The 24,626-nt window shown below is 40.1% G+C and overlaps 1 protein-coding gene across 1 annotated transcript in view; it reads right to left on the bottom strand.

Annotated features, from left to right (window-relative positions):
* The window catches only part of tle2b (TLE family member 2, transcriptional corepressor b), a 78,186-nt gene that overhangs the window by 42,331 nt on the left and 11,229 nt on the right, over positions 1-24,626 (bottom strand). The window contains 3 exon segments of the mRNA XM_053323177.1: positions 5,403-5,447; positions 22,110-22,173; positions 23,759-23,856. Coding sequence (XP_053179152.1) covers positions 5,403-5,447; positions 22,110-22,173; positions 23,759-23,856 — 207 coding nt within the window.

Below are 24,626 nucleotides of genomic sequence, written 5' to 3' on the forward strand. Positions count from 1 at the left end.
ATCTACTGTCCATACATCAGCAGCATCAATCCATTCACCACACAGCTTTTAGTAAAACACATACAGCACATCATTAAAGCTATAAGCTGCCCTCTGCCAACTGCTGTGAGTCCACAGTAGCGGTCTATATTGCAGTCACTGAATATACATGTGCATCTGCACATAGTAGGGGATACAGGCAATAACTACCCAGGCCCCAGAAGTGCTATATCAATGAATATAGAACAACCACAGGGAGGAGTGTAAAGTCCTTATAGCCCCCCTCGCTCCTCCTGGGGATACAGCTAGTACACACACATACATATACATATATATATATATGATATGATAATGGAAGTGAACCAAGTGAGATAATATGATGGCGTGTGCATGCATGTGCGTGTGTGTCACTGTATCCCATGCAGCTTAAAGGAGAAGGGGGGAGATGATATCTTTCCTGTGCCTTCATATAGTTCAGATACAATCATCTGAGAAAGAGACAGAGAGAAGAAAAGAAGAAGGGAAGAAAATATAGAGGAAACGAGAAAAGATCAAGATAGTAAAAGGCAAGGGAGGAGAGAGGGAAGATAAAGAGCAAGTGTGAAATTTAAAGAGCGCGAGAGAGAGAGAGGGAGAGAGAGTGAGAGAGAGAGAGAGAGAGAGAGAGAGAAGAAAAAGCAGGAAAGACTCAAAGGAAGGGTAGGAAGGCACCAGATGACTGTTACAGCTCAATTAATGCCGGGACATGAGATGGCCCTGCCACTGATAATGACAGAGCTTGCGCTAGAGGAAGAGACGGCGAGGGGAGAGGGAGGCAATAGCAATGAACTCGACAGGATGTTAGGAGGAAGCTGGGGAGTGTGAGGGGGTGTGTGTGTGTGTGTGTGTGTGTGTGTGTGTGTGTGGTGGTGGGGGGGGCGTAGGAAATAAGAGCAGATACTGTTAAATCTATTCATGATTCATTATTTCTCAGTGCAGCTCAAAGCTCCCCTCCCTTCCTTGATGTGTCTTCTCTCCCTTAATCTCTACTTCTTTCTCCAATTGCCCTCCCCCTTTCTTTCCTTTTCCCTCCATTGCTCTCCTTTTTTCTTGGCGCTCATTTTCATCGCCATCTCTCTTTTTTTAACCCCCCTCATCTGTTCTCTGAGGTCTTTATCTGTCTCTTCTAAAGCTCCATCCTTCCTGTTTACCCTCTCCTCTTTCATCCGTTCAATTAATCTCTATCCCTCTTTTCCTCTCATCTCTGCTCTCACACTTTTTCCAACATTAGTTCTCCCCACCATCTTTCAGGGTTTTTTTTCTGTCTCTCTATCTCCTTGACTCTCTTTACTGCCTTTTCTCTACTGGGCTCTCTTTTTCTCGCAGTCTTTTATATCTTCACAGTCCTCGCTTTTTAAATTATCTTGCTCTTTTTTTCTTTTTTTTCTCCCAAACTATCCCACTCACTCTTCTATCTTCTACTCCTCCTTTGTAATGTCCTCCTTCTCTACAACCTGTCTCTTTGTGCTTTATCCTTGTCCACTCTCTTTCTTTAAAATTCCTCATGCTATCTCTTTTTTCAATCACTCTTTTTGATATCCTTTTTATACCAGTTCCTTCATTTTATATTCTCTCTCTCTCTCTCTCTCTCTCTCTCTCTCTCTCTCTTTCTCTCCCTCTCTCTCTGCTCCTACCTTCTTTTTTATACTATTTCTGTCAATCTCTGGTTCTCTTGTTTCCTTTTTTTCTATGATACTATAAGTTCTCTTTCATTATCTGCTTCACATTTCTTCACTGGCTCTCCTACCTACCCTTCATTTTTTTTACTAGCTCTCTTGTTTTTCTTCCATTTTTTCCACACATGCTCCTTTTCTCTTCATTGCTCAAACATATACTTTTTTCTACCTCTTCTCTCTTTCTCATATTACCCCGGCTCACCATTCTTAAAGACTTGTTCAATATAGTTCCTGACACCAGGCCTCTCCTTTTTCATTTATTTCTCTCTTTTACTCTTATTCGCCTGACTGTAGTTCTTTGGTCTCCTGTCATCTCTTCTCCCCCTCTCTTCCTATTTTCTACACTTTCCCTTCCTTGGCCTCCCTCTGTTGTTGTCCATCTATCCCCCATCTCCCCCCTCCTCCTCATCTCTCCATCTCTCAGAGGTGCAGCCAGCACCTCAGCCCATTTCTCCTTTTTGGCGACAAGAGCTGACAGTCAAGTTCTGCCGAGCTCTGCTGCCAACCAGCCATCTCTCTCGCTCTTCTTTCTTTCTCTGTGTGTCTCTGCTCAGTTTTCTCTTTCTCACTGTTCATTTTCACTGTGGGTAAAAGTTTCTCTTCTTCTAGTTAAAGTACAACTTTCACTTCATTTTACTTGGTGGTTTAGCCCAACAACATTTAAAAATGGACCGTATTTTGGGGAATAATATAGTGCTATTTTAAATCTTAAATGACAGTTAACATCAATGGTAACAGGTGTAGGCATTTTTTACATAACTCTTTCACACAAGCTTGAAATACACTAAACAAAACTGTATAAATCAGTATCTTCACTTTATAGTTCAACTTCTGTCAGGATGAAATGACTGACAGCTTGTCCTTTTAAAGTAGCCTTTCCAAAATTCTGGCTATGTTGGACTAATTCTTGTCTGGTCTCTCTCTCAATTTGTCTGTGTCTCTCTCTCTCCCTTATTGCTCTGTCAACACTCTGCTATAGGGTTCGGGATTCAATCCATCCCACCTATCAGTCAGTTTTATTGTGCACATAAGTCTTTTTTTTAACCGGCGCAACAATTCCAACAAAAAAGTGCCTTTGGAGTTGTTGTTGTTGCTTTCAAATCTGGTTCATGTCTTGGATCAGAGGCTGTGGTGAAATTGGACGAATGCAAAAGAGCAGAAGGGACACTTACAGACAATCTCAGCTTCAAACATTAGAGAGAGAATTTATGTTGTGTCTCACAAAAAAAACAATGAACACACAGGCAGATTGGAGCCATATGGGCATGATAACATGTTCCCTGCACAGTGATCTGAATATTCTCTTGTTTAAAATAAATAGTATCTTACATCAAGGTGAGTCACAAGCTATCAGTTAAAATATCCCCTGACCATCAGACTGATCACATATAATCTCAAGCACAGGACATAAAATCAGATGATATCGGAGTCTGGAGTATGAAAGTATCTACACTGCACTCCAAGTATTTGGATAGAAATCTGCTGTTTGATGTCTTTGTGCTGTAATTACCTTGATTGTGAAATGACACAGTGATTATGAGGTTAAAGTGCAGAGTGCAGAAGCTTTCATTTGAAGGCGTTTTCAGGGAATGTTTTAAACAATGAGCTGTTTCCTAAATGCAATACGTCGGGCATGTTGGGACCTCACTGTAAAAAATACACCCTTGTCTTCCATGACAGTCCACAACTCCACTGCAGAGAGCAAGTTAGCATGACACAAAGATTGAGACAGTGAGGGAGACATAGGCGGTCACCTTAAAGGAAGATGATACTGAATAATGATTCTGTCTATCTGTGTGGAGCTGTGTCAACACAGCAGAGCAGACCCCATGTCTGCTATCTGTCTGTCTGTCTGGACATTTATCTGACCCTCTGCCTGTCTTTCTGTCTGATTGTCCTCCTTTTCTGAAATGTGACCCAGACACAAAATTAGTAGCAAGTGTGGAGACAAGCAGTCAATCCTTAAAGCAAACCCTGCTCCTCAGACCTGACTTCATTCAACAATACCAGATCTCTGACAGGAAAAATGGAAATGAAATACAATTTTCACTGACCTTCTTTTATCACCTTTCATGTAGAAGAACCAGTGGGTGATTTCATACCCAAGTCCTATCTAGCCTAAATGCAGTCAATAACAGCTATACATTGTTGACAATGAGTGTCAATTAACCTCAGTCTGTCACCACCAGTTCTGTAAAACATATATTTAATATTTCTATGGTTACTGGCCAGGATGATTGCTGTCGTGCTATTGTTTAATAGTATTATTCCCTCATGCACATAATTCTTTCTTCTTTCATCTACAACGGCAATCTACAGCTTGTTTTGCTTTTTAGTAATCAGAGAGGAGGTATAAACAAACATTTAGCCAATAGTGACATCATAATTGTGAAAGAAAAATAGGACCAATTTTTTTTAAACTTCTCTTTTCATACCACAGAACAGGTACTTATGTTTGTGTTCAAAGGTAGGCCTGCAACGGATCATCATTGGTCCGTGATCCGTTCGGACCATCTATTTCGGTTCGGCACACGCATGATACGCGGATTGATTTATGAAAAAAAAAAAAAAAATGTGCGCATGTTCAGTCCACACACAGCTGTAACCATTCCTGCTAGTTCCAGGGACAGAGCTACTTAACACGCTCTGGGTAAAAGTCTGCAACAGTTCCCTTTTCAATAAGCAAACTATGGCTCGTTGTGATTTATTGTCCTCAGTGTACAACATGTAGAACAGTGGGCATGGAAAATAAAAGTAAACTTCGGTGACTGCTGTAACGATAACTGCTGCCTCTAGTGCTACGTCTGTTTCCTTATACTCGCGCTGCCACACAAACCCGTCGCCTAGGTTAGCCTACCACACAGACGTAACACTCAAAAAAAGACAAAACATGTTTATTTGTCTTGTCTATTTTTTTTTTGGCTGATCCGAAAAACGATCCGATCCGTGACTCTGATCCGAGGAACGATCCGAACCGTGAGTTTTTTGATTCGTTGCACCCCTATTCAAAGGTATACCAAGGTAACCTGCAGTGTTGTGCGTGGTGACCCTCTCTAAACTAATAAAATAAGTCATCTATTGCTCAGTGTTGGAACCACTTTTTACATCGACTGTCTTGTTTATGACACTTTTTTAAAATTAAGTACAAAGGAAAAGACAGTTTAAATTTAAGCTGCAACAGATCCTGCATTAATCCTGCCGATACAGAATACACTGAGTGACCAAAAAATGAGAAACACCTGTAGAATGTAATTTAATGCAACACAGAAGCTCAGGACTAAATACTATATTATTTACTATTCTACTTGTTGCTTGTGTGTTGTTGACTCAATATGGTACAATTTGAAACAACAATTTGTAGCAGTGGAGTTGTTGCATGACTGCAATATATTTAAAGGTGTTTCACTTGTGAATTGATCCACTTCATTTACATATATGCAGGAGCACTGGTTGCATAGTTTACATACAGCACATAAAAGAGGACAATTACATTAAAATATACACCCACCCACACAAAATGACACACTGGCATACAATCTTACAGTGTGCAAAATAACACATTCACCTCCTCTCCTACTCAATAAATGCAACTCCTACACAAAAAGTGACACACACACAAACATCTACAGTATACACAGCCTCCAAGTAAACCAGCAGCAATCCAACAGCAGGAGACAAAAACAACATAGCAAATATAGTCTCTCTTACCTGCTTGTGCATCTCAATGTTAAGACCGTAGGACATTTCATAATACTGTGGAGACAAACACAAATGACAGAGCTTCGTTAGCATTTTATTCACAGCACAAATTAACATTCATTCTTACACAATATCTCCCATTAAACAGCTGTTGCGCAGCATTGGTGCATATACTGCTGTTTGTCAGCTTGGTTTAATGAAAGAAAGAAAAGAAAGAGTGAGAAGATGGGGAGGAAAGAATGTGTATAGTACACCAAGTTTTTGTGATTGTGTTTGTGTGTAGATAACAAGGTATTTATGTCTTGGAGTGAGTTATGGACGATCACTGTCTCAGCATGTGTGTTTGTGTGTGTGTATGCAGGGCTGCCAAATGAGCATTACTTTGTATGTTTATCTCCTGCTTGTTGTGTTCCTGCCTCTGTGTTTGTGTGTATATACTGTACATGTGTTATAAAGGCCAGAATAATGAGCCTGACTCTGTGACTGCTTGTTAAGAATACTAATACACAATGTGTCTATACAGTGCATGTCCATAATGCAAGTTTACAACAGGATAAACTGGGATTAACATGTGTTCTGTATCTGAATATCTTATCTGTACAAGGAAAAACACATGTTAATTCAAGGTATAAAATAAATGCACAAAGAAGACACAACTATAGAAATGCTACTGAATAAAACACATCTGGAATGGCTACTAGCCATGAGGACATCCATTCCTAGCACAACTCCAAAGTAAGACATGTGGGACAAAATCCACAGTCCTCAATCTGTGCAAAAATGTATTCCAAAGACTCAGCTGAAGCTAATATGGGGCTTTGGCTGCCTGAGTAAGATCAAGAGAGTATTTTTACAAAGTTAGTCTTTTTACAGCCTAAGTCGAGCAAGTAATTGATCTCTTCACAGCCAGTATGTACAAAACCGATGATTACAGTGACCAGTTCTGTCACAACTCACTTCCTCTGTTTTCCCAGGGTTATAGTACAGTAAGTTATTTAGTTTGTGTCTGGAGGATGGTCGTGTGATTTGTCAGTGTCCTTTGGAGGGGGAGTGGTTGTCTGTCTTGCATGCATTTTCTTTACCATGACTTGTGGTCACTTGTTGCTGTATGCACTTTAATGTAAAGCACGCTGAGTTTACCTTGCCAATAACTATTTCATTTCATGATTTCAGTCATTTCATGTGGGCAAGTGAGAATTTATTAATTTAGACTGGAAACTTAACCTTTAAGAAAAAACTCACCCAACAAGTTGAAAGGTCACCTAACTCTGCCACTTCCTGAGGTCTCAAACAAACTAGGTAAAAAAATGTCAGACAACCACTTTCTCTGCAAAGGCCATACAACAACAATCGTTCCCTCAAACCATTTTATCCAGCTACAGACTGCAGGTTTATCGCAGGTGTAAAAGGGTCAAAAGCAAAGCCACACTCCTATCTGAATGTGCATGTGTATTTTCTGAGTCTTTTAATGTCAATTTATACGAGACATCATCACAACAAACGTAAATGTGTGTGTGTGTGTGTGTGTGTGTGTGTGCTCACAATACCTTGTGCTACCATCTCTCTGCATGTGTGCATGTGCTTGATGTGCTTGCTAAATGTGCAGTTCTCACTTCTGTGTGTGTGTGTGTGTTTCTGCGTGTGTGTGTGTACATCAGTAATGTGCTGTAATGGTGTTGGTGGCGAGCGGCATACAGACAGTGAGGATCCGTCATGGTGACAAAGCCAGCCTCTGCCGCCGGATGAGCAACGCTCTGACTGATGAGAGCAAGACACGACTCTCTCTTCCTCTCTGTATTTTCTTGCTCATTTTCACTCTATTGCTCTCTTCCCTCTCTACATTTATTCCCTACCTCATTCAGTCTCTCCCTCCCTCTCTCTCCTATCTCTATCTTTCAGAGGCTGTCAGTCTGTCTTTTCTCTCTCCCCTCCTTCTCTCTCTAGTTATTCCCCTCCTTCTTTCTCTAGCTGTCAAATGTTCTTTCACTCTCCATTTCAGTCTATCTCTCTATTTCCTGTCTCATTTTACTCACTTGCTATCTTTGTCTGTCTGTCTGTACCTATCTAAATTCAAATTCGCTTTGCTGCCATGAACGTTATTACAGCATGACAAAGGCACGTTGTGCAAGGTTTACACTGTAAGTATAATACTTCAAATGTAAATAAGATAACAAATGGTTTGCTCATTACTATAATGTAAAACAATGTAATACAATACATATCAAAAAGAGGAGACAGATTTTGAAGAAGCTCAGCAGGTTTTCCCTCAGGTTGTGACCTGCTCTGACATATTTTTCTGCTCCAATGAAAATGTCAGTTTTTCCCTGAATAAATGTTAAATTTTGCTTCGCTACAGAAGTGAGTGAATTCTTGATGCTTCTCAGTATATGAAGTGTTATTTGGTAGAGAACCAATAAATAGAAGCAGTTGTTTGGTTAAATTTCTAAAATGACCTGGTTCCATTTACTGTAGGAATGCACTAATATGATATCATGAATCAGTATCAGCAACAATACATACGAAAGGATTGGATATCAATCCTAATGTGATCAATTGACATTTAATAGTTTCTTTGTTGATATCACAATAAAATGTTGTGTTTCTGCTATCAGTTACGTCCATTGAACCACACTGTGCCAGTTTTTAGCTGCAAAGCTAACCCTGGCTTCATGTTACCTTAACATGATTCCCATGACTGACACACTGATGGACACAGATATCATTTGGGGGTGGGGTGGGGGGGGGGGAGTAATTGGTAATATGTGTTGGCAGATACCCTAAATATCAGCCTCTTGACTTTGAAATTGACTTTTGAGGTTGTGACTAAATCATGACGATATTTCTCGTTGAAGTGAATGTTGTCTCGCAGAGCTATGATTAAGGGGTGCACCAAAAATAACGATTGGTTTTCTATCGCTCATTTGCACATCATGTCTTCTTTTTATAATGTCACGTGTGGATCATTAACCTTGTTACAGTGGGTGCCCTCGTTCTAGTTGGTGAACTAACAGCTTCTACCTGCTGAGAGGTTGTCATATGAAGCACACCAAAACCACATTCCCCTGCATGTGCTATGGCGTCGGCCATACACGGAACTAAACTCCTGAGACTAAAAACATTAGAAACATACTGTGTGCCCAAAGTATTTGGGGCAAAGAAACATGTTACCAAGTGCAACATTGTGGCTCACTATCATGTTTTTAATAGTTTTTGGACATCGATGGAGGTCTATGGCACAGTAGAATACAACATATCAAGCTTTGGATTAACACACAATACTTGTAGGTGGGATCAATTCCTTGTTAGTTTAGCTCTGCCCAAGAGATTTGTTGACAAATAGAAAAATAGAGAAAATCAACAGCCATAACCTTTAGTGATAGTCGTGGCAGACATACAACAAATGGTTTTTGTAACAGAATAACTCGTCTTGTGAATGTGGGCTTCAGATCAGACCAAATTCATACGGGCCGTTATGGAAAGCAATGACAAACTACACAATTTGTTGCTTATTTTGGAGGACGTCTTCACTGCACTGTGGCAGGAAGTGTTGCTCTGTCATGACGAGTGACGAGGCATCTTTCTATCTACTGTATCTATCAATCTATCTATCCATCTTTGCACTGTTGTGCCTCTATTGTCATTCTCTTTCTTTGTCACCTTCTTCCTCTAGTGCATTTTCTCTCACTCTCTCCTGTCAACACCTTTTCAGTCTTTCTTGCCAATTATCCTTTCTTTCACTTTTTTTAAACCTTCTTTCCCTCTCTCCTCTCCCCATTACTCTCTCTTTTATCTACCCTTGTTTCTCATTTTTGTCTCTGTCCTTTACACTCAGTCTCCTCTGCTCTCGCATTCTTTCTCCTTTTTGTTCTCTCTCTATTTCATGCTCCCTATCTATTGCCATTTTCTACTTCACTCCCTCGCTTTGTATATTTTTTCCCTCTCTTTTCCTTGTTGAGAGCTATATCTATATTTTCTCCTTTCTTTACCTCGAGCTACTGTGTATTTAGCTCTTTTTTTCCTTTATGTCACTCACGGACAGACTGGCACAAAAAAAACGTGTTTTCATGTACACAAAAAAAAATGCATTCATTTCTTGGAATCTCTTTCACATGTAAAAATGCTCAAACACACACATACACACACATACATACACACTTCTTACAAGTATGCACACACACACCTGAAAACACACACACACACACACACACACACAAACATACTTGAGCAAGCTCTTTGTGTTTCCATGTCTGCCTCTCTTCCAGCCCTCTCAACATGAAAGACATGTGACATCCCTCTTTGTTCTCTCTCTCTCTCTCTCCATCTCTCATCAGCCTCTCTCTTCACCTCTCCATCATTACACCTCTCCTCACCCCTCCCCATATTTTTAACTCAATTCCTGTCTGCCTCTCCTTATTAATGCTCCCTCCATCTCTTCCATCAGTCTCTCCACCTCTCTGTCATTACTCTCCATTTCTCTATTTCACTCGCTAGTCTTTCATTCTCTCCTCTAAGATACTCTTTTCATTTAGTACCCCCCCCCCCCCCCAAACACTATCAGCTAAGAGTGCTACAACCAGGGCCCCGGTATTTGAATACAACCTTGCAAGTAACAACATAGCACACTTCAGCAGCCGGCCTCAGGAAGAGCTCTCCACTCTAGACTAAACTTAAGCAGCTGACTGTATGTAACCAGCATGACATTATAGAAAGGAATGTAATAAAAGATATGATGGGAATTCTGCTCTATTGTGGTAGAGGGGAGAGCAAGAAGTTACGGAGCCTTGATGCAGGGGTGCGTGTGAGAATCAGTGGACTGAGAAGAAAAGTGTTCAGTTCAGTTCCGTCAAGTTTCTTTGAGACTGTTTAATTAAAAATGTCATTCATGTGAGTGCATTCCACAGTCATTAAGAAGGATGTTTTTCTCCAGCTATGTATCTCTCAAGTTCTTGAAAATCCAGGGCAAAAGGCAAGAGAGAAGCCAGAATTAATGGTATATTGAATTCTTAAGATACATTTATTTGGAGCATGCGTGGTAGCCGTATGATTACAGCACACACCACTTAACTGGTTTGAGTCTGCCTGTGGACCCTATTTTAATATCATACTTTAATATCATTTAATTGGATGCTAAGGTTGTTGCTTAAATTGTGTGAAGGTTTTATCATGTGTTGTTTGCACTGTCCACTCTCATATTTTGGATGGACTTCCAGCTCTAACATGTACAGATTTATCTGAGAAGTTGACATTCTGAGTAAAGAATGAGAAAAAGAAGTGAAATCCTACTACTATAGTTTGTTGCATGGTTTGTTAACGTAGCCTCTGCAGCCAGCCATTGTATGCCATGGGGCAGCTGGTCAATCACAACAGAGTGTGCTCCTCAAGAGTGAGCCATAAAGAGACAGGAGCTAAAACTGCCTGTTTCAGACAGAGGCTGAACTGAAGGGCTGTATGAAGAGCCAGTATAAGATGTAAGCTGTAAATCATCAAAGATATTCCAGAAGATCCCTATATTAAAAATACAAAACTAGATATGTGAATAATATGTCACCTTCAACTAAAAGGTTTAAATACTTTTCCACCACTGCCAGCCAGTCAAAATGAGAAAAGACATGAACATAGAATGTGTGAATTACCTTTTCCCTTTTAATCTTACTATCTGTGGCGAAAATTAAACCTCTGCATCCACTTGAAACATACAATTACCAGAAGGTTATACACTGTGTTATGTAGTAATGGCTGTCATTGTACTGCCACTAGAGAGCTGAAGCTTTTGCTGATAACAATAAATATTAGATTGATCACTTTCCTGCAACAAGGTTGTACAGAACAGTGTCACCTTCAGAAGTGCTCAACAGTTTAGAAGGTCTCTCATTTGTCAGGACTTAAGGCTGAGTCATTCAGTCTAAAGAAGAGCAGTTCTATAACAGAGAGCAGCATTATAACAACAGATGACAAGAAGCACAGATGTGACTGGATAAAGAACCACAAATCAGGGGGTCAATTTCAGCATCACTCAGTTACAGTGTTATATAAACGGCTAGAAATGTAATCCTTTAACCATACAAACATTTCAATTACACAATTAATAGGGCCAGTCAGGATTTCCTTTAAATAGACAGAAAGGAAAAGAATAAGTGACTGAAATGTACTAACTGTGGGTTGTCCTGTGGGTGTAGGCTAGACAGCAGTGAAGTGACTATTGTACTATTTGTGCAGTCTGCGCAGCACTCTGGTGACAACGCTCTATGGGAGTCTGGTCTGGACTGTAGAGCAGAAACAACTGGGCTCTGTAGTCTGTGAATGTATAACTGTAGTATGGAAGCAGTTACCAATATTGCTTCCTGTTCGCAAATTAAGAAAAAAAATCTTGTTTATCTTAGCGACGCCAGCAAATATACAAATATTATAAAAAATGATAATAGGCTACACTGTAATATTGTCTTGCGTGTGTCATCCAGTAGCAACAGCTGTGATATGTGTGTGGTCTTGACTGCAGTATTGTAATAACTGTACTGTATGAACTGAAATTTCATTGCTACAGTATGTGTGTTATTTTTCCTTTTTTAGTCAGTTTTTTTAATAGGTTCATCCTCTCTTAACTGAACCCCCCACTCTTGAACCACCACCACCACCCATTGCCTTCTTCCTTATATAATCCCTGCGTTGTGTCACTGCATTTTCATTCAGCAGTGTAGTGTAAGATCTCTTGTCTATGTGGATTTTGTGTATGTGCGTGTAGCAGATTTAAAGGCGCATGTGGGCTAAAGACTAAGCCTGGCAGAGGGGCACTAAGCCAACTGGCTGATGTTGCTTACCAAGAACACCCGAACACTGCCCACCCAGAGAGCAGAGAAAAAAAAACCTGTGTGTATATTATATCGATATGTTTGGTACATTTTTTAATCAACTAAAATGTGGAACAAAGATGCATGTCATACTTGAACAGACAATATGTTTGCATTCATACTTGACCATACGTGTTCAATATACTGATGAGAGCATCTAGGGGAATATTTGGGGAAGGATTTGCAGCCCTTTTTAAAAGGTATTAAACAGTCAAGTTGTGTTTGTCCTTATTTACTAACAATCGGGTTTTGTGCAAACACGATGGAAGAAAAGTGGTTCAACATCTGATTTATAACTGCTGAATGGCCACCACGGGACAGGAAACTGCGTCTGAAATTTAGCGTCTGAGAAAAGTATCTGCAGCGTTGTTTAGCAGAAATATGGAGCATTAGATACTACAGCCAGACTGAAACAGTCAGTGAGAGCCATAGACACAGATTAAAGGACAGGTTCACAATTTTTCAAGTCTGTCTTAAAAACAACTGTCAGGTACACAAATGAACTTTGAAACATCCTCCTGTTCACACTGACCATTAGAAGATCTCTTCACAATGCACATACAATGTAAGTGACATGGGGCCAAAATTCCAATACAAAAGTCTCCTTCTGTGTAAAAATGTATTTAAAAAGTTGATTTAATATCAGCTTCAGCTATCCAAATTAGTCAAATCAAGCAGATATCTTTCAACATTACCTATTTTTGTCTCTGCTGCTACTACCACTACTACTACTACTTCCACTGCAGCTCAACAGGAAAACACAGTCTGAGGAAACACTAAGAGGGAATTTGATGCTAAAAGTCTGTAAATGTGGCAGATATTCACTAGCTATAACTCAGACTGCTGAAGCCTCATATAAGCTTCAGATAAATGTTCAAATGCATCTTTGCACAAAATTACTGCATGGACACACTGTGGTTTTGGCCCCATCATTTATACTGAAAGTTCATTTGAAGGGGATCTTTTAATAGCCAGTATGAACAGGAGGTATGATTACAGTGAGGAACTGAATCAATCTAAATGTTATGATGTAAACACTGGGGTAAATGTCTCCATATAAATAACATTCTATCAAAAGTCTATGATGAAGACATCATTTTGCTCTCATATATTTATTATGGTAAATGTGGGTTGACTTCCTTTTATCATTTGAATCTTCCACAACAAAGACACAAAAGTTATCAAGATTCAACAGGAGACCAGGACAAACCAGGACATATTTTCATCATATTTAAAACTGTTTATTGGAAAAGATAAAAGCTTTGTGGACCTTTCAAAACTTAAACTAACTAATATTTGCAATATGAGCAACTCTATTTGCAAGAAAAGCTCATATGTAATCGAGAGGAATAAAATCTCTGCAGCTTTAAATTAATTTCAATATCCAGTGTAAGCCTGATCCACTTTGCCAGCTTTTTAGCTCGTTACGTGAGTTCGTCAGATTTGGATACTTTAGATAAATGAGGTTGAAGTGTAATTCTTGTTTATCTGATCGCCTTATAATGTTCCACTCTTCTGAACATACCCCATATCCAAAGTCTATCTGCCGCTAATAACATACACACTGCACTGTCATCATCAGGGCAAGACAGACAAAAAGCATTCCTGCCCTTCTCTCAACGAGCTGCTCTCTCTCCGTTTCTTGCTTCCCTCACTCTCGTGTTTCCCTCCTCTTTCCACTCTTTCATTCTTCAGGGAGTGTTTGCTCTTTCATTTCCCCCTCCCTCCCTCCACCCCCATGGTGTTGAGAAAGTGTCAGATGACAGTGCCAGACTCTCTTCTATGCATTTTGCAAAGAACACTGGCAGACTTTAAAATGAGCTTTAGGAAGTGGGTCTAATCCAAGGTGATTTATGTAAATGGGACATTCAGAGAGAGAGAGAGAGAGAGAGAGAGAGAGAGAGAGAGAGAGAGAGAGAGAGAGAGAGAGAGAGAGAGAGAGAGAGAGAGAGAGAGAGAGAGAGAGAGAGAGAGAGAGAGATCATGTGTGGCTGTGTGGCTGTACAGTGTGTTTGTATTCATACAGTATGTGTGTGTGTGCTGCCTTACATGTGTGAATGCAGCTTGGGTTTACTCCTGCATGTATTATTTGTGTGTGTGTGTGTGTGTGTGTGTGTGTGTGTGTGTGTGTGTGTGTGTGTACATTCGGGTGCGGATGAGTATAAAAACCTTAACAAAAGCATTGTTCATCGGTGTCTCTTGGGTGAGCTTGTCTCTTTCATCTGCCCGCCCACACACACACACACACTCACACACATACCATGTTAAAACATTTATTAGCACACTGCGCTAACCCACATCAGAGGTTAGGTTAGCAGGCTCTGACTTCTCCATTGTGTCCTGTCAGCGGGTGACGACTAAATCAGTCACGGCAGACGTTCAGCCTCACTGCAGCTTCTCTTGCAGCCAGTTTCATCAGAGGAAGAGCCAACACAACAACTGGATACAACTGACCTTGAATTTGAGGGGCTTCATATCTATCTAACACACATGTACTGTATATACTACCGGCCCATCTTTATGAAAACTCCTGTCCTGCTTGTTTTCTGCAGCTCCAGACAGTTCAGACAGGTTTAAGACTCTTAAAACAGACTCAATCCTTCCCTACATCTGGCCCCGCTTAAATCCCCTGGCCAACTCCCACTATCAGATGGCAGAGCACCGTTTAGCTTAGCGAGAAGCAATCTCAAATCAAATTCTGCCCCCTTCCTTCCTGATATCTTCCATCAGTCTTATTTATTTTCTTTCTCCCCTTCTTGGCATTTCTCTTCATCTCCTCTGTCTATCCACCCCCTTCTCTGTCGATCCGCCCCCTCCTCCATCTCCTTTGCTCTATAATACTCATACACTAAAATGCACCCTTTTTCTCTTTATGTTTCTCCTCCCTTTCTTTTCTCCCACTTTGCCAATGTCGTTCTGTTTTTTTTTTCTCCACTTTTTTCTGCTCTCTTTGCCAATGCCCTTGCGCCCTCTCTTTCTCATATTTCTTTCATCTCAGTCTGTTTTGCTCACTCTCTTTTTCTTTTCCCATCTCCTGTCGCTCTCTCTTCACTTCCCTTATTACTTCTTTTCTCTCTCTTCATTTTTTTTATCCCTTCTTCCTCTCTCTAACTGCCGTTCCTCTCTCCCATCCCTCGTTTTCAAGCAGTCTGCGACTGTAATGTTGCTGAAGAGAACACAGTGTGTCATCCTGAATCAGACAGATGAGCTGGGAGTGGAGTAAGAGGCTGAGAGCACCACATTAATCCACACACATATACACACATACATGCACTCCATCAATCCCTGAGGGGCTGTGCTGAACGAATGACACAGAGATATATGCACACACACACATACATGCTCACAATGTTCTAACAAATGACCGCATGGTAGGCATGATACAAAACGCTGAGGCCACGATACAATCCTGATAAAATGCTTCAAGATTCAACATTCCCCGAACATAAAAATTAAAATTAAAATTGTTAAAGGAACTTATTATGTCATATAAAAATCAATCCAATATCAGCATCAACATGTATATTGAACAATTATACTTAGAAATGTTTGCTTCTATGGTTAATTCATCCAGACTACTGATATGTTTCTTTACGAAAGCGAGAATGTGAGCACAGGTGGTCAAGTGGTTAGAGCGCATGCCATATACGCAGCCGAGCCCGGTTCGAATCCCAATCGGACGTCCTTTGGTGCATGTCACACCCCCCTCTCTCTCTCCCATGTTTCCTGTCGGTGTACTGCTGAATAAAGGCGTCTATGCCAACAAAATCTTGAAAAAAAAAACGTGAGAATGTTTAAATGAGAGATTCATTTAATTATGTTAAATCACTATATTGATATGTTACACTACCAATTTAGATTTGTATGCTGTTCATACAATGACAACCCCTTCTGCAGGAGGCTCGAGGCTAACCCTTTCAGGAAAGGGAAGTTATTAAGACAATTACTATGAACAGCAGGAAGCTTAACATTATAGACTCTGGTGGCTTAGCTCAGGTTACTTTTCAAACCAAGGTTAGTCTTGCCATCTTTACACTTTTTTTAAAATCACATTTGCACAGTGAACTGCTATGTGAATACCTCCAGGTGCTTATTACAAGTTCTGCGAATATCAAACTTCCAATGTACATAATAAGAGTAAGCAAGCCTCTTACCATGGTATTTTTGTCCACTAGTGCTGCTACTTTTTCACAAAATCTAGTCTGAGCAATGAGTACTAACAAGTATTATTTAGTCATTTAAACACACCTCACCTCCCTACATTGTAGAATTGATTTTGTTCATTTTTTTGCAGTGTTTTCAGTTTCCTCACTTGATAGACAAGCTAACAGGTCAATTTCCACACCCCTGTATCACAGCCACAGATTTACAACGGAGTGCACGTCTCTGATCTTTCAGCAATTTGAATTGAAGTCTGAAAATCTGATAATCAGACAACAGGTGACTTCTGTCTGGCAGCTCCATTTCTAAATGGCAGCAAACAGCCTGACCTTTATTCAAGCTTTTTCCACCTTGGAGTCAAATCTAACTACCATCACATATGACTTCTAAGGTGGTTTGGTGTCATGATCCTTCATTCAGTCCGTTATAGCTGATACACTGTCAGTGTAGTAGAGTTTTGAGATTGTGGTTAGGTCCTTACAAATCGGATATTTCAATTTTTCACCACATTTTTCAAATTTTCAATAATAATCATCTCATAGCACACAAATGCATCCATAAGCAACAGAAAAAGATGGATACAAATTTAATATCACGCCTTTCATCTTTCATAATATAATTTTTTTCTATTGTGAAATTTGATGCAACAATATTTTGTCTCTTGCCAAAGGCTTAGCCGTTCATTAACACCAGACGCCTGCAGAGCCTCTGTATCTCACTATAACACACACACACATACACACACACAAACAAAGCAATGAAGAGGCCACCTAATGTGACTCCCGACTGCGAGCTGTCACCCTCCAGTAGACATGTCTTTTTTATACTTTATATTAAAAGGGGCTGGGCAGTCCATTCCCCTGTAAGAGTTTTGTCTTGTGTTTGACAGGGGGAATGAGAAGTAGGCTGCAGAACCATCAAGACACTGTAGAAAAGAGATTTGTGAAGAGATTCGATCCTAAAAAAGAGAAGCAGCTGAACTATAACATACAGTTGATTCTAAATCCGTCAGTAATTAGACCAGGATTAGCATTTCCCCATTTCGGGCCACTACATGTATGCAGTAGGGGAGAGAAGCGAGAGATTGATAATAAGGTCGGTTTGGATTAAAATAGTGACTTTGGGGCATTTCATGACGTGAGACAACTGTATTATCTCCCTTTCCTTCACATTCCACCGAGCCTCGTGCTTGTGTGTCTGCTCTTCGCAAGATTCAACCTCAGGCCAGCAGGGGTGAACGCAGCTCCCCAGACAGGAGCCTTGCCTGCACTTTGTGTACGCATGTGACCGATACGTCTACGCCCCCTGATTAGCCAGGGCTACAATGCAACCTTACTTAAAAATACACAGTGGAATTCCAGGAGAGCAGTGAAATCTGAGAAGCATGAATTATAAATATAACAGCCGGAGAAAAGCAAAATCGCCCACAGACACTCAGTGTGTGTGACTTGATGTTTTGTGGGTGTGTGTTTGCAGCTACCACTGAAGTTACACATTGCCAATGTCTCTCCACACATACAAAGAGATGAGCCAGCATGCTAGAGCAGCCAGGATAAAACATATACTCCATCCAAAAAAGCTACAGAGAGCGGGCCTGCCAAACATACAAATACATTACAGTATAACCTGGCTGCACCGCTTTACTGCTGCAACACAGACAGAAGCAATTTGAGAAGCATCATCATCTCTCCAAGCATGAAGTGTAAAACTGAACCACTGCCAGCTATAGAATTAAACTAGTAAATGTGAGGAAAAACAAACTTTCAGTGTTTGAAAAGTTTAATGCAATGAGGAGGTGAAACTAACACCTTCTTTTAAAACATGGTGGCTGGTATGAAAGGGCTTTTCATCAAATACAGTATTGTTGCAGTTATTGGCATTTACTTCCACTTTTAACAGTCTACTTGTCACATTCTCTCAAATGCCAAAATGTAGTCTGTACATTTTCAAAAGTACTAATGGCCCCATTTAGTCCTTTCCAACAGTCTGGAGACCATAAATATGAAAAAAGCACTTTATAATAAAAAATAATAATAAAAGCGAACAATAAAATCAAATAAGTTTATGTTGAATGCAACTGAAAGTTTTTTTTAATATATTTTTTAAAGTTTTTACATGAGTGTCTGGAGTCACCTGTACTGCAAATATCTTGACATTTCTTGTGGCTCAGTTCCACTTCTAAACAGTTTACATTTCCTGCAGCAGCACTGCTTTATTTGGGACATGAATAATGCAATAGTAAGCACATTATCATAAGACTGGCTACCCAAGCAAAGACAACTCAAACTTTCTCAACAGAAAAAACAAAGATGAAGATGTCACAGTGTTGAAGATGCCATTTGATTGTGATATGAGATCATTATGTGATAACACCTGCAAGAAGATGACTGCTGTTTACCAAAGAAAATTCAAAGACTCCACCATTACAAAAAAAAAGCATTCTTTTTTTCATTTGTCATATCATCTGGGGCATTTAAGTTCATGAAAAATGCTATATACATCAACCTGTATAACTATCTATCTACTCTCCAACCCCTCACCCTTGTATTTAAAGAGCTTCAAATTGATGAATAGTAAAGGCAGGAGCAGTGCAGCGTGGTGAGCAGAGCCCCAGCCTGTGGAAACAGGCCTCAGTGTGGATGACAGGCCTAACGAGCTAAATATAGCCTTCTGGGTTATCTCCTCTGTGGGCGCAGCGAGTCCGTTGTTGCTTCACATTATTTACGTGTCTGTGCGTGCTCCCTCTCTCTCTTTCTATCTCTCTTTCTTTCATTTCATGCCCCCCACTCCTCCCCACACAGAGACACACACACACACCACTATATATTTCTCTTGCACTCTGTGTTGCATATTCTCTTTTCTCTCTCTTTCTCTCTCCATTTCATCCCTTCACAGCATCTTTTTTTTCACCCTCCATCTCTCCTCTCTTCAACTCTGTCCCCTGGTATCTCTCTCATTTCTTCTCTCTCATTCCTTTTCAGCATTTTTTCCCCTCCTTCTCACTCTCTCTCCCCTTTCCCTGTGTATCTCTCTCCTGCCTCTATCACTCTCTCCCCTCTCCTCTTTTATTCTCTTTATCTCTGCCTCCCTTTGTATCTTCCCTCCCTCCCTCAGCAGCTCTGTTTTTTTTTCTGTCTGACACTCTCTGAGCCTTTTTTTTCTCTCAAGCTATCTTTCCCTTTGAGTCTCTCTTTCACTCCCCTCCCTCTCATTTTCTCTCTCTCTTTCCCTCCTTCTCATTTCTGAATCATGTCTATGAAGTAGCAGAGCACAGTGTTAGCCATCCACAACACCACAGTGAGCCCTGGTTCAAATGATACAGCCTAGGGTGCTAACCGTGTGCCATGCTAACCTATATAGATATGTCATTTGCAGCCCGCTGACCTCCTACTCTGCAGCCCCCTCACTGCCACGTGGACCTGTTGAGGGCAAATGTTGGACTGAAAGATATTCTCTTCTGCTCCCCACACACTTGGATCACCAATGATGCAATGGTCACAAAGGCTGTGACATTTAATATGCTCAAATGTCATCCTATGCCCCTGTCTATGGTGAGACAGGGAACTGCATCCATGCTGTCACGCTACCACTCCTTTTGTATAAGGGGGGGGTTGAGGATTTACAGTGTAGAAGGTGGATGTTTGTCTGGGTGGTTTGTTCAACACAGCAATTCTGTGAAACCACAGCTAAAATGGGGAGTGCCTGAGATTAGGGAAGTGGGTGTTTCTGAAAAGTCTGTGGTTTCAGAGGGTTTTCTTTGTGTGTGTTCCTCACTGTGCCATATTTATGTGCACATGTGTCTTCTTGTACTCTCCGCTCTCTCTTTAAGAAACAATTTGAGTTTTAGAACAGTGGGGATATTTTTATGAAATGAGGTTAGTTTGGCAAGTTCTTCTGTTTTCTAATGACCAGTTGAGGGTTTGTGTTTGGGTAGTTGAGGATACTTGACAAAACCTCAACAACTTTTTGATGTTGCTCTTGAATTAATTTCTTGTTTTTCAGTATGCGATTTATGTCAAGTTGTATTTTGTTTATGCAACTGACAGAATGTAATAACTTTAAAATGTCATTAAAAAAAGTCCCTGTATTGAGTTGAGATGTGATAAATCCTAAAAATATGGCAAACCCGAATGAGGAGATTACGCCGTAACTCAAGCATAAGAATACTGAATAACTATTAACTTTAAAGCAAGATTACATAACTTGTGCTTCCACTGATAATAACTGGAAAAGGCACAATAAGAAAAGTTAGATAAACTGAACTGGCCTAATACTGTCAGTTACATCAATACAGCAATATCTACCAAACATTTGCTAACAAAAGCATACCAGACCAGAATTGAGCTTTACTGCTTATGAATTCAGACTACTACACTCTTAGACAGTGCTATCATTAGTATCAGTAATAAATGTAATATGCTATAGCAATATCAGACAATTTGTTTCATTACATATTCTCTATTTGAGGAAATATTGATGTGACATTTTGACAGGTTTTGATAGTCTTTGGCATTTACATTATGAGCTACTGCATGAATTAAAATAATGTTAAGTGCTTAACAATCAATATGTTTAATGGAAGGTCCTCATGAGGAAAGGAGGACAAGGATCTGTGTGGGGTGTGGGACAGTGTAGAATAAAATAATGTGTTTATGCTGTGTGTGTGTGTGTGTGTGTGTGTGTGTGTGTGTGTGTTTGTGTTTTCTATCTGTTTATCTTCTGCCTGTCTGTCGGTGTGCTTCTATATCTATTTGCCTGTCTGCCAGTTACCCTGTCTGTCTGCTTTTCTCACACACTCAGTCTATTTGACAGTCTATCTGCCTGTCTGATTCTCTCTCCCTTTCTGTCTCACTCCCTCTCTCTCATTTTTTTTGTCTATCCATCTTTGTGTCTATCTAGCTTACGGCCCTGATCCTGCCTGCTCTCCCAGGTTTATGAAATGCGAGCAGCTTAGCAGATGGTGCATATCGTATTCTGGTCGGCTCTGTGTGGGTTTTGTACCACAGACGATGGCTTACGATACATGTGAGCCTTTAGTCGCACAAACACACCGACACACAGAGGGAGCTCAGGCTGTTAGTGCATGAGAGAAAGAGGAAAAAAACAGAAAGAAAAGACAAAGAGACTGAGCATGACAGGGAGTCTGATGGTGTGGAGAAAAAATGGAGAGAGATATAAAAAGTACATTTTGGATGGAGGTATGGGAGCAAAAGAAACTGTGTTCAAAAACAGAAAAAACACTAAAGTTAAGGTTTCCATAACTATATTGTGGACATTTAAAACGGTGTTCTACTCTTACACAACATATAAAATGTTTTAGTAAAGTAGTAAATAATTACCAGACATTACAAATGTACGTTATCAACCCAATAGAGGCCAGATTTTTCCATTTCAATATGATTTTAAGTGTTTATTTATTGCTTTGTTAAGTTATTAATGTAAATGAAATACATAAATTCATACAGAGAGACTTGCAAGAGAGAAAAAGTTTGAAGAAAAAAAGTTTGAAGCAAGCAGGCAGAAAAACAGAGAATTAACCCCTGAATGACATCAACAGCAACGTCACTCCAGCCAATCAAAAGCACAGGTACAACTCCCCTGATTATATTTCCTATATAGGAATCCATCAGAGTCTTTTCAAAGTTTCTGAGTGGCCCAGTCAGACTGACAAATCACCATACAGCTCTGGAACAGGTCTGATTGGACTCACCATGATGTAGTGCCTCTGCATCTCAGTCTTCTCACTGGCCAGCTTCTCACACTCCAGTTTCAGGCTGTACAAGGACGAAAAAAGGACACACACACACACAAACACACGGATTAAATGGTTTATTTGCATCCACTGAAATAAATTATAATATTCGCAGGACTTAGGTATTGCAGAGGTCAAACACAGTTTATGGCCATGTAAGGGTACAAAAAATATTTCTAGACATACAGTCCAGTTACCTATTACTGCTTAAAGGGTCACGGAAAAATATCACCTTCAGCAACAGCCAGCAGGGTGTGTCTTTCACACTATTACTATTCATCACACCAGCTGTACAGTACAGTGAGTGTGTGAGTGAGTCTGCTTGTGTACATATGATGTTTTGGTTGGAATTTTAGTTGGTTGTGACTCATTTCTGGGTTTGGTTATTTTCAAATGTTGTATTCAAATGTTTTACAAATGCACAGTCACTGATTATGACCTGTGATCATGCCTGCACATGTCTGAACTGTTTAGGTGTTGAGATGGGAAAGACTTTCAGATTTTACTAGTTTTATCTGACAATATTCAGAGAAGCTAACGCTGAGCTTTATATGGACTAACAGGTTTTATATAATGAGAAGATACAGTGTCATGCTGACAGTTGGCTGTAATTTGTGGACTGTAATGGACACTAATCATGTACACCATTGATGTTGCACATGAAAGATATACAGTATGTAGCTTTTTATATCTTTGTGTGTCACTAAGATACACTAGTTCAAAGCTTTGTAGCACAGAAATGTTGTGTGTCACAGCAGGCTGTTCAGTCTGCTCACTGAGATGTGAGCAAGATGTTGGATGTTTTAACCTACAATGGTTTATCTATCTCAGTCAAGGTCACTTCTGATTATCCATATGATAGTATGAACATCAGTGACCTCCAGTAGAAGAATATAAAGAAGACCTTTGTGCTAGCTACACAAATATCTACAACTTCAGTTATACTGTACAAAAATGTGAGGATAAGAGCAAGTGGCAGACATAACGGGTAGAAATCAAAAGAAAAATTCTGAGGTTAGATCAAATATACTTTTTTTACTTTATAATATCAAAATGAGTAACTGGAAATACAATGCATTAGACATTAACTTAATGTATTCAAAGTAATATAGTGCATTAAGGTAAAATACAATATGCCTTACTAATTTCTCAAATTAAATGTGTACCTGTTGCAAAGGAGGCAAAATATACGGTAGATGTAGGCAAAGTCACTACTTCCTTACAGAAGCATTTGAATCTTTGAGATAGTCAGTTTCATATATTTTGGACATTCAGTACAGTGATAAAGATTAAAGGACAGCACTTGCAAGCTGTTATATTATCTTTATAGGTTTATATACTCAAGAATTCAAAACCCACTTGCACTGAATTAAATCACAATGAGTTGTGTTTATAATGATTACAAGTGTAGAAAAGTATAATTCCTCATAACATTCATACTAACTTTTAATTGTTAGAAAGAAATTAATGGTGATCATTGACAGTTATGAAGTGAATTCATGTGTATCCATACCAGATGGAGATATGCATACGTGTATAGTTTCAAAATATTTATATTTTATGTGTGCGTGTATAACTCGGGTGTATAAGGTTTACTGTGTGTGTACCTGTGATACTGCGCCTGGAGGAACTGGAATTCCTCCTTGATACGGTCCAGAGTTTCCAGGACTGTGAACTTGAAAGACTGGCCAGGCTGCAAGGGGACCTTCACAGGAAAAAGAAAGAGAAAGATTGAGGATGAGAAAGCAAGGATGAAAAATGGACTATGAGGTGTGTGCTTGTTCAAGAAAAGATTGTGTGCATTTAGGGTAGGCTGCATGTGTATGTGCATATACTCCTGCATGTCCCTATACCTTTTAGTGTGTGCCTGTGTGTGGGTATGAAGCTTTAGATGTGTGTGTGGGTATGTGTGCATGTGTGTCAGAGAGCAAGTCCAGAGGAGAAAAAAGCCAAGATGAAAGTGAGAGGGAAGGTCACTTCCCCTTCCCACACATCATAAAGCCTTGTCCTCTCTGTCTCTGTTCTCCTCCTCCTCTAATGACTCTGCCTCCTTCCCACCACTGCCCCCATCCTTTCTTCCTCTCCCTCTCCCTCTCTTCCACATTAGCATCCTTTCCACTCTGCCAGGTTGCTAATGTATTCCAGCCTACAAAGAGCTGAGAAGGGAGGAAACGTCAAATGAATAACTTATAGGGAATCACGGCACCGTCTCTCACCTGCTAAAAGCTAAAGAAGGCCCAACAAAACAAGCACCTCCCAGGGGTCCACCCCCCCCGCCCCCCCACCACCACCAGCACCAGCCCTCCATGTCTGTCTAAAGCGCTTTCGACAGCCACCCTCTTCCACTATAGTTGTCATGAGGTTTGAGAAACAAGGGCACTGTGAATGTTTTTTGATGCTGTAGTTGTTTATGTTTGGGAATGGGGTTTAGTTTGCAGTCAGGGAAATCTAGAGTAAGCAGAAGTGGTTGTGGGG

The sequence above is a fragment of the Scomber japonicus genome, chromosome 7 (genome assembly GCF_027409825.1).
Source record: "Scomber japonicus isolate fScoJap1 chromosome 7, fScoJap1.pri, whole genome shotgun sequence".
Lineage (NCBI taxonomy): Eukaryota > Metazoa > Chordata > Actinopteri > Scombriformes > Scombridae > Scomber > Scomber japonicus.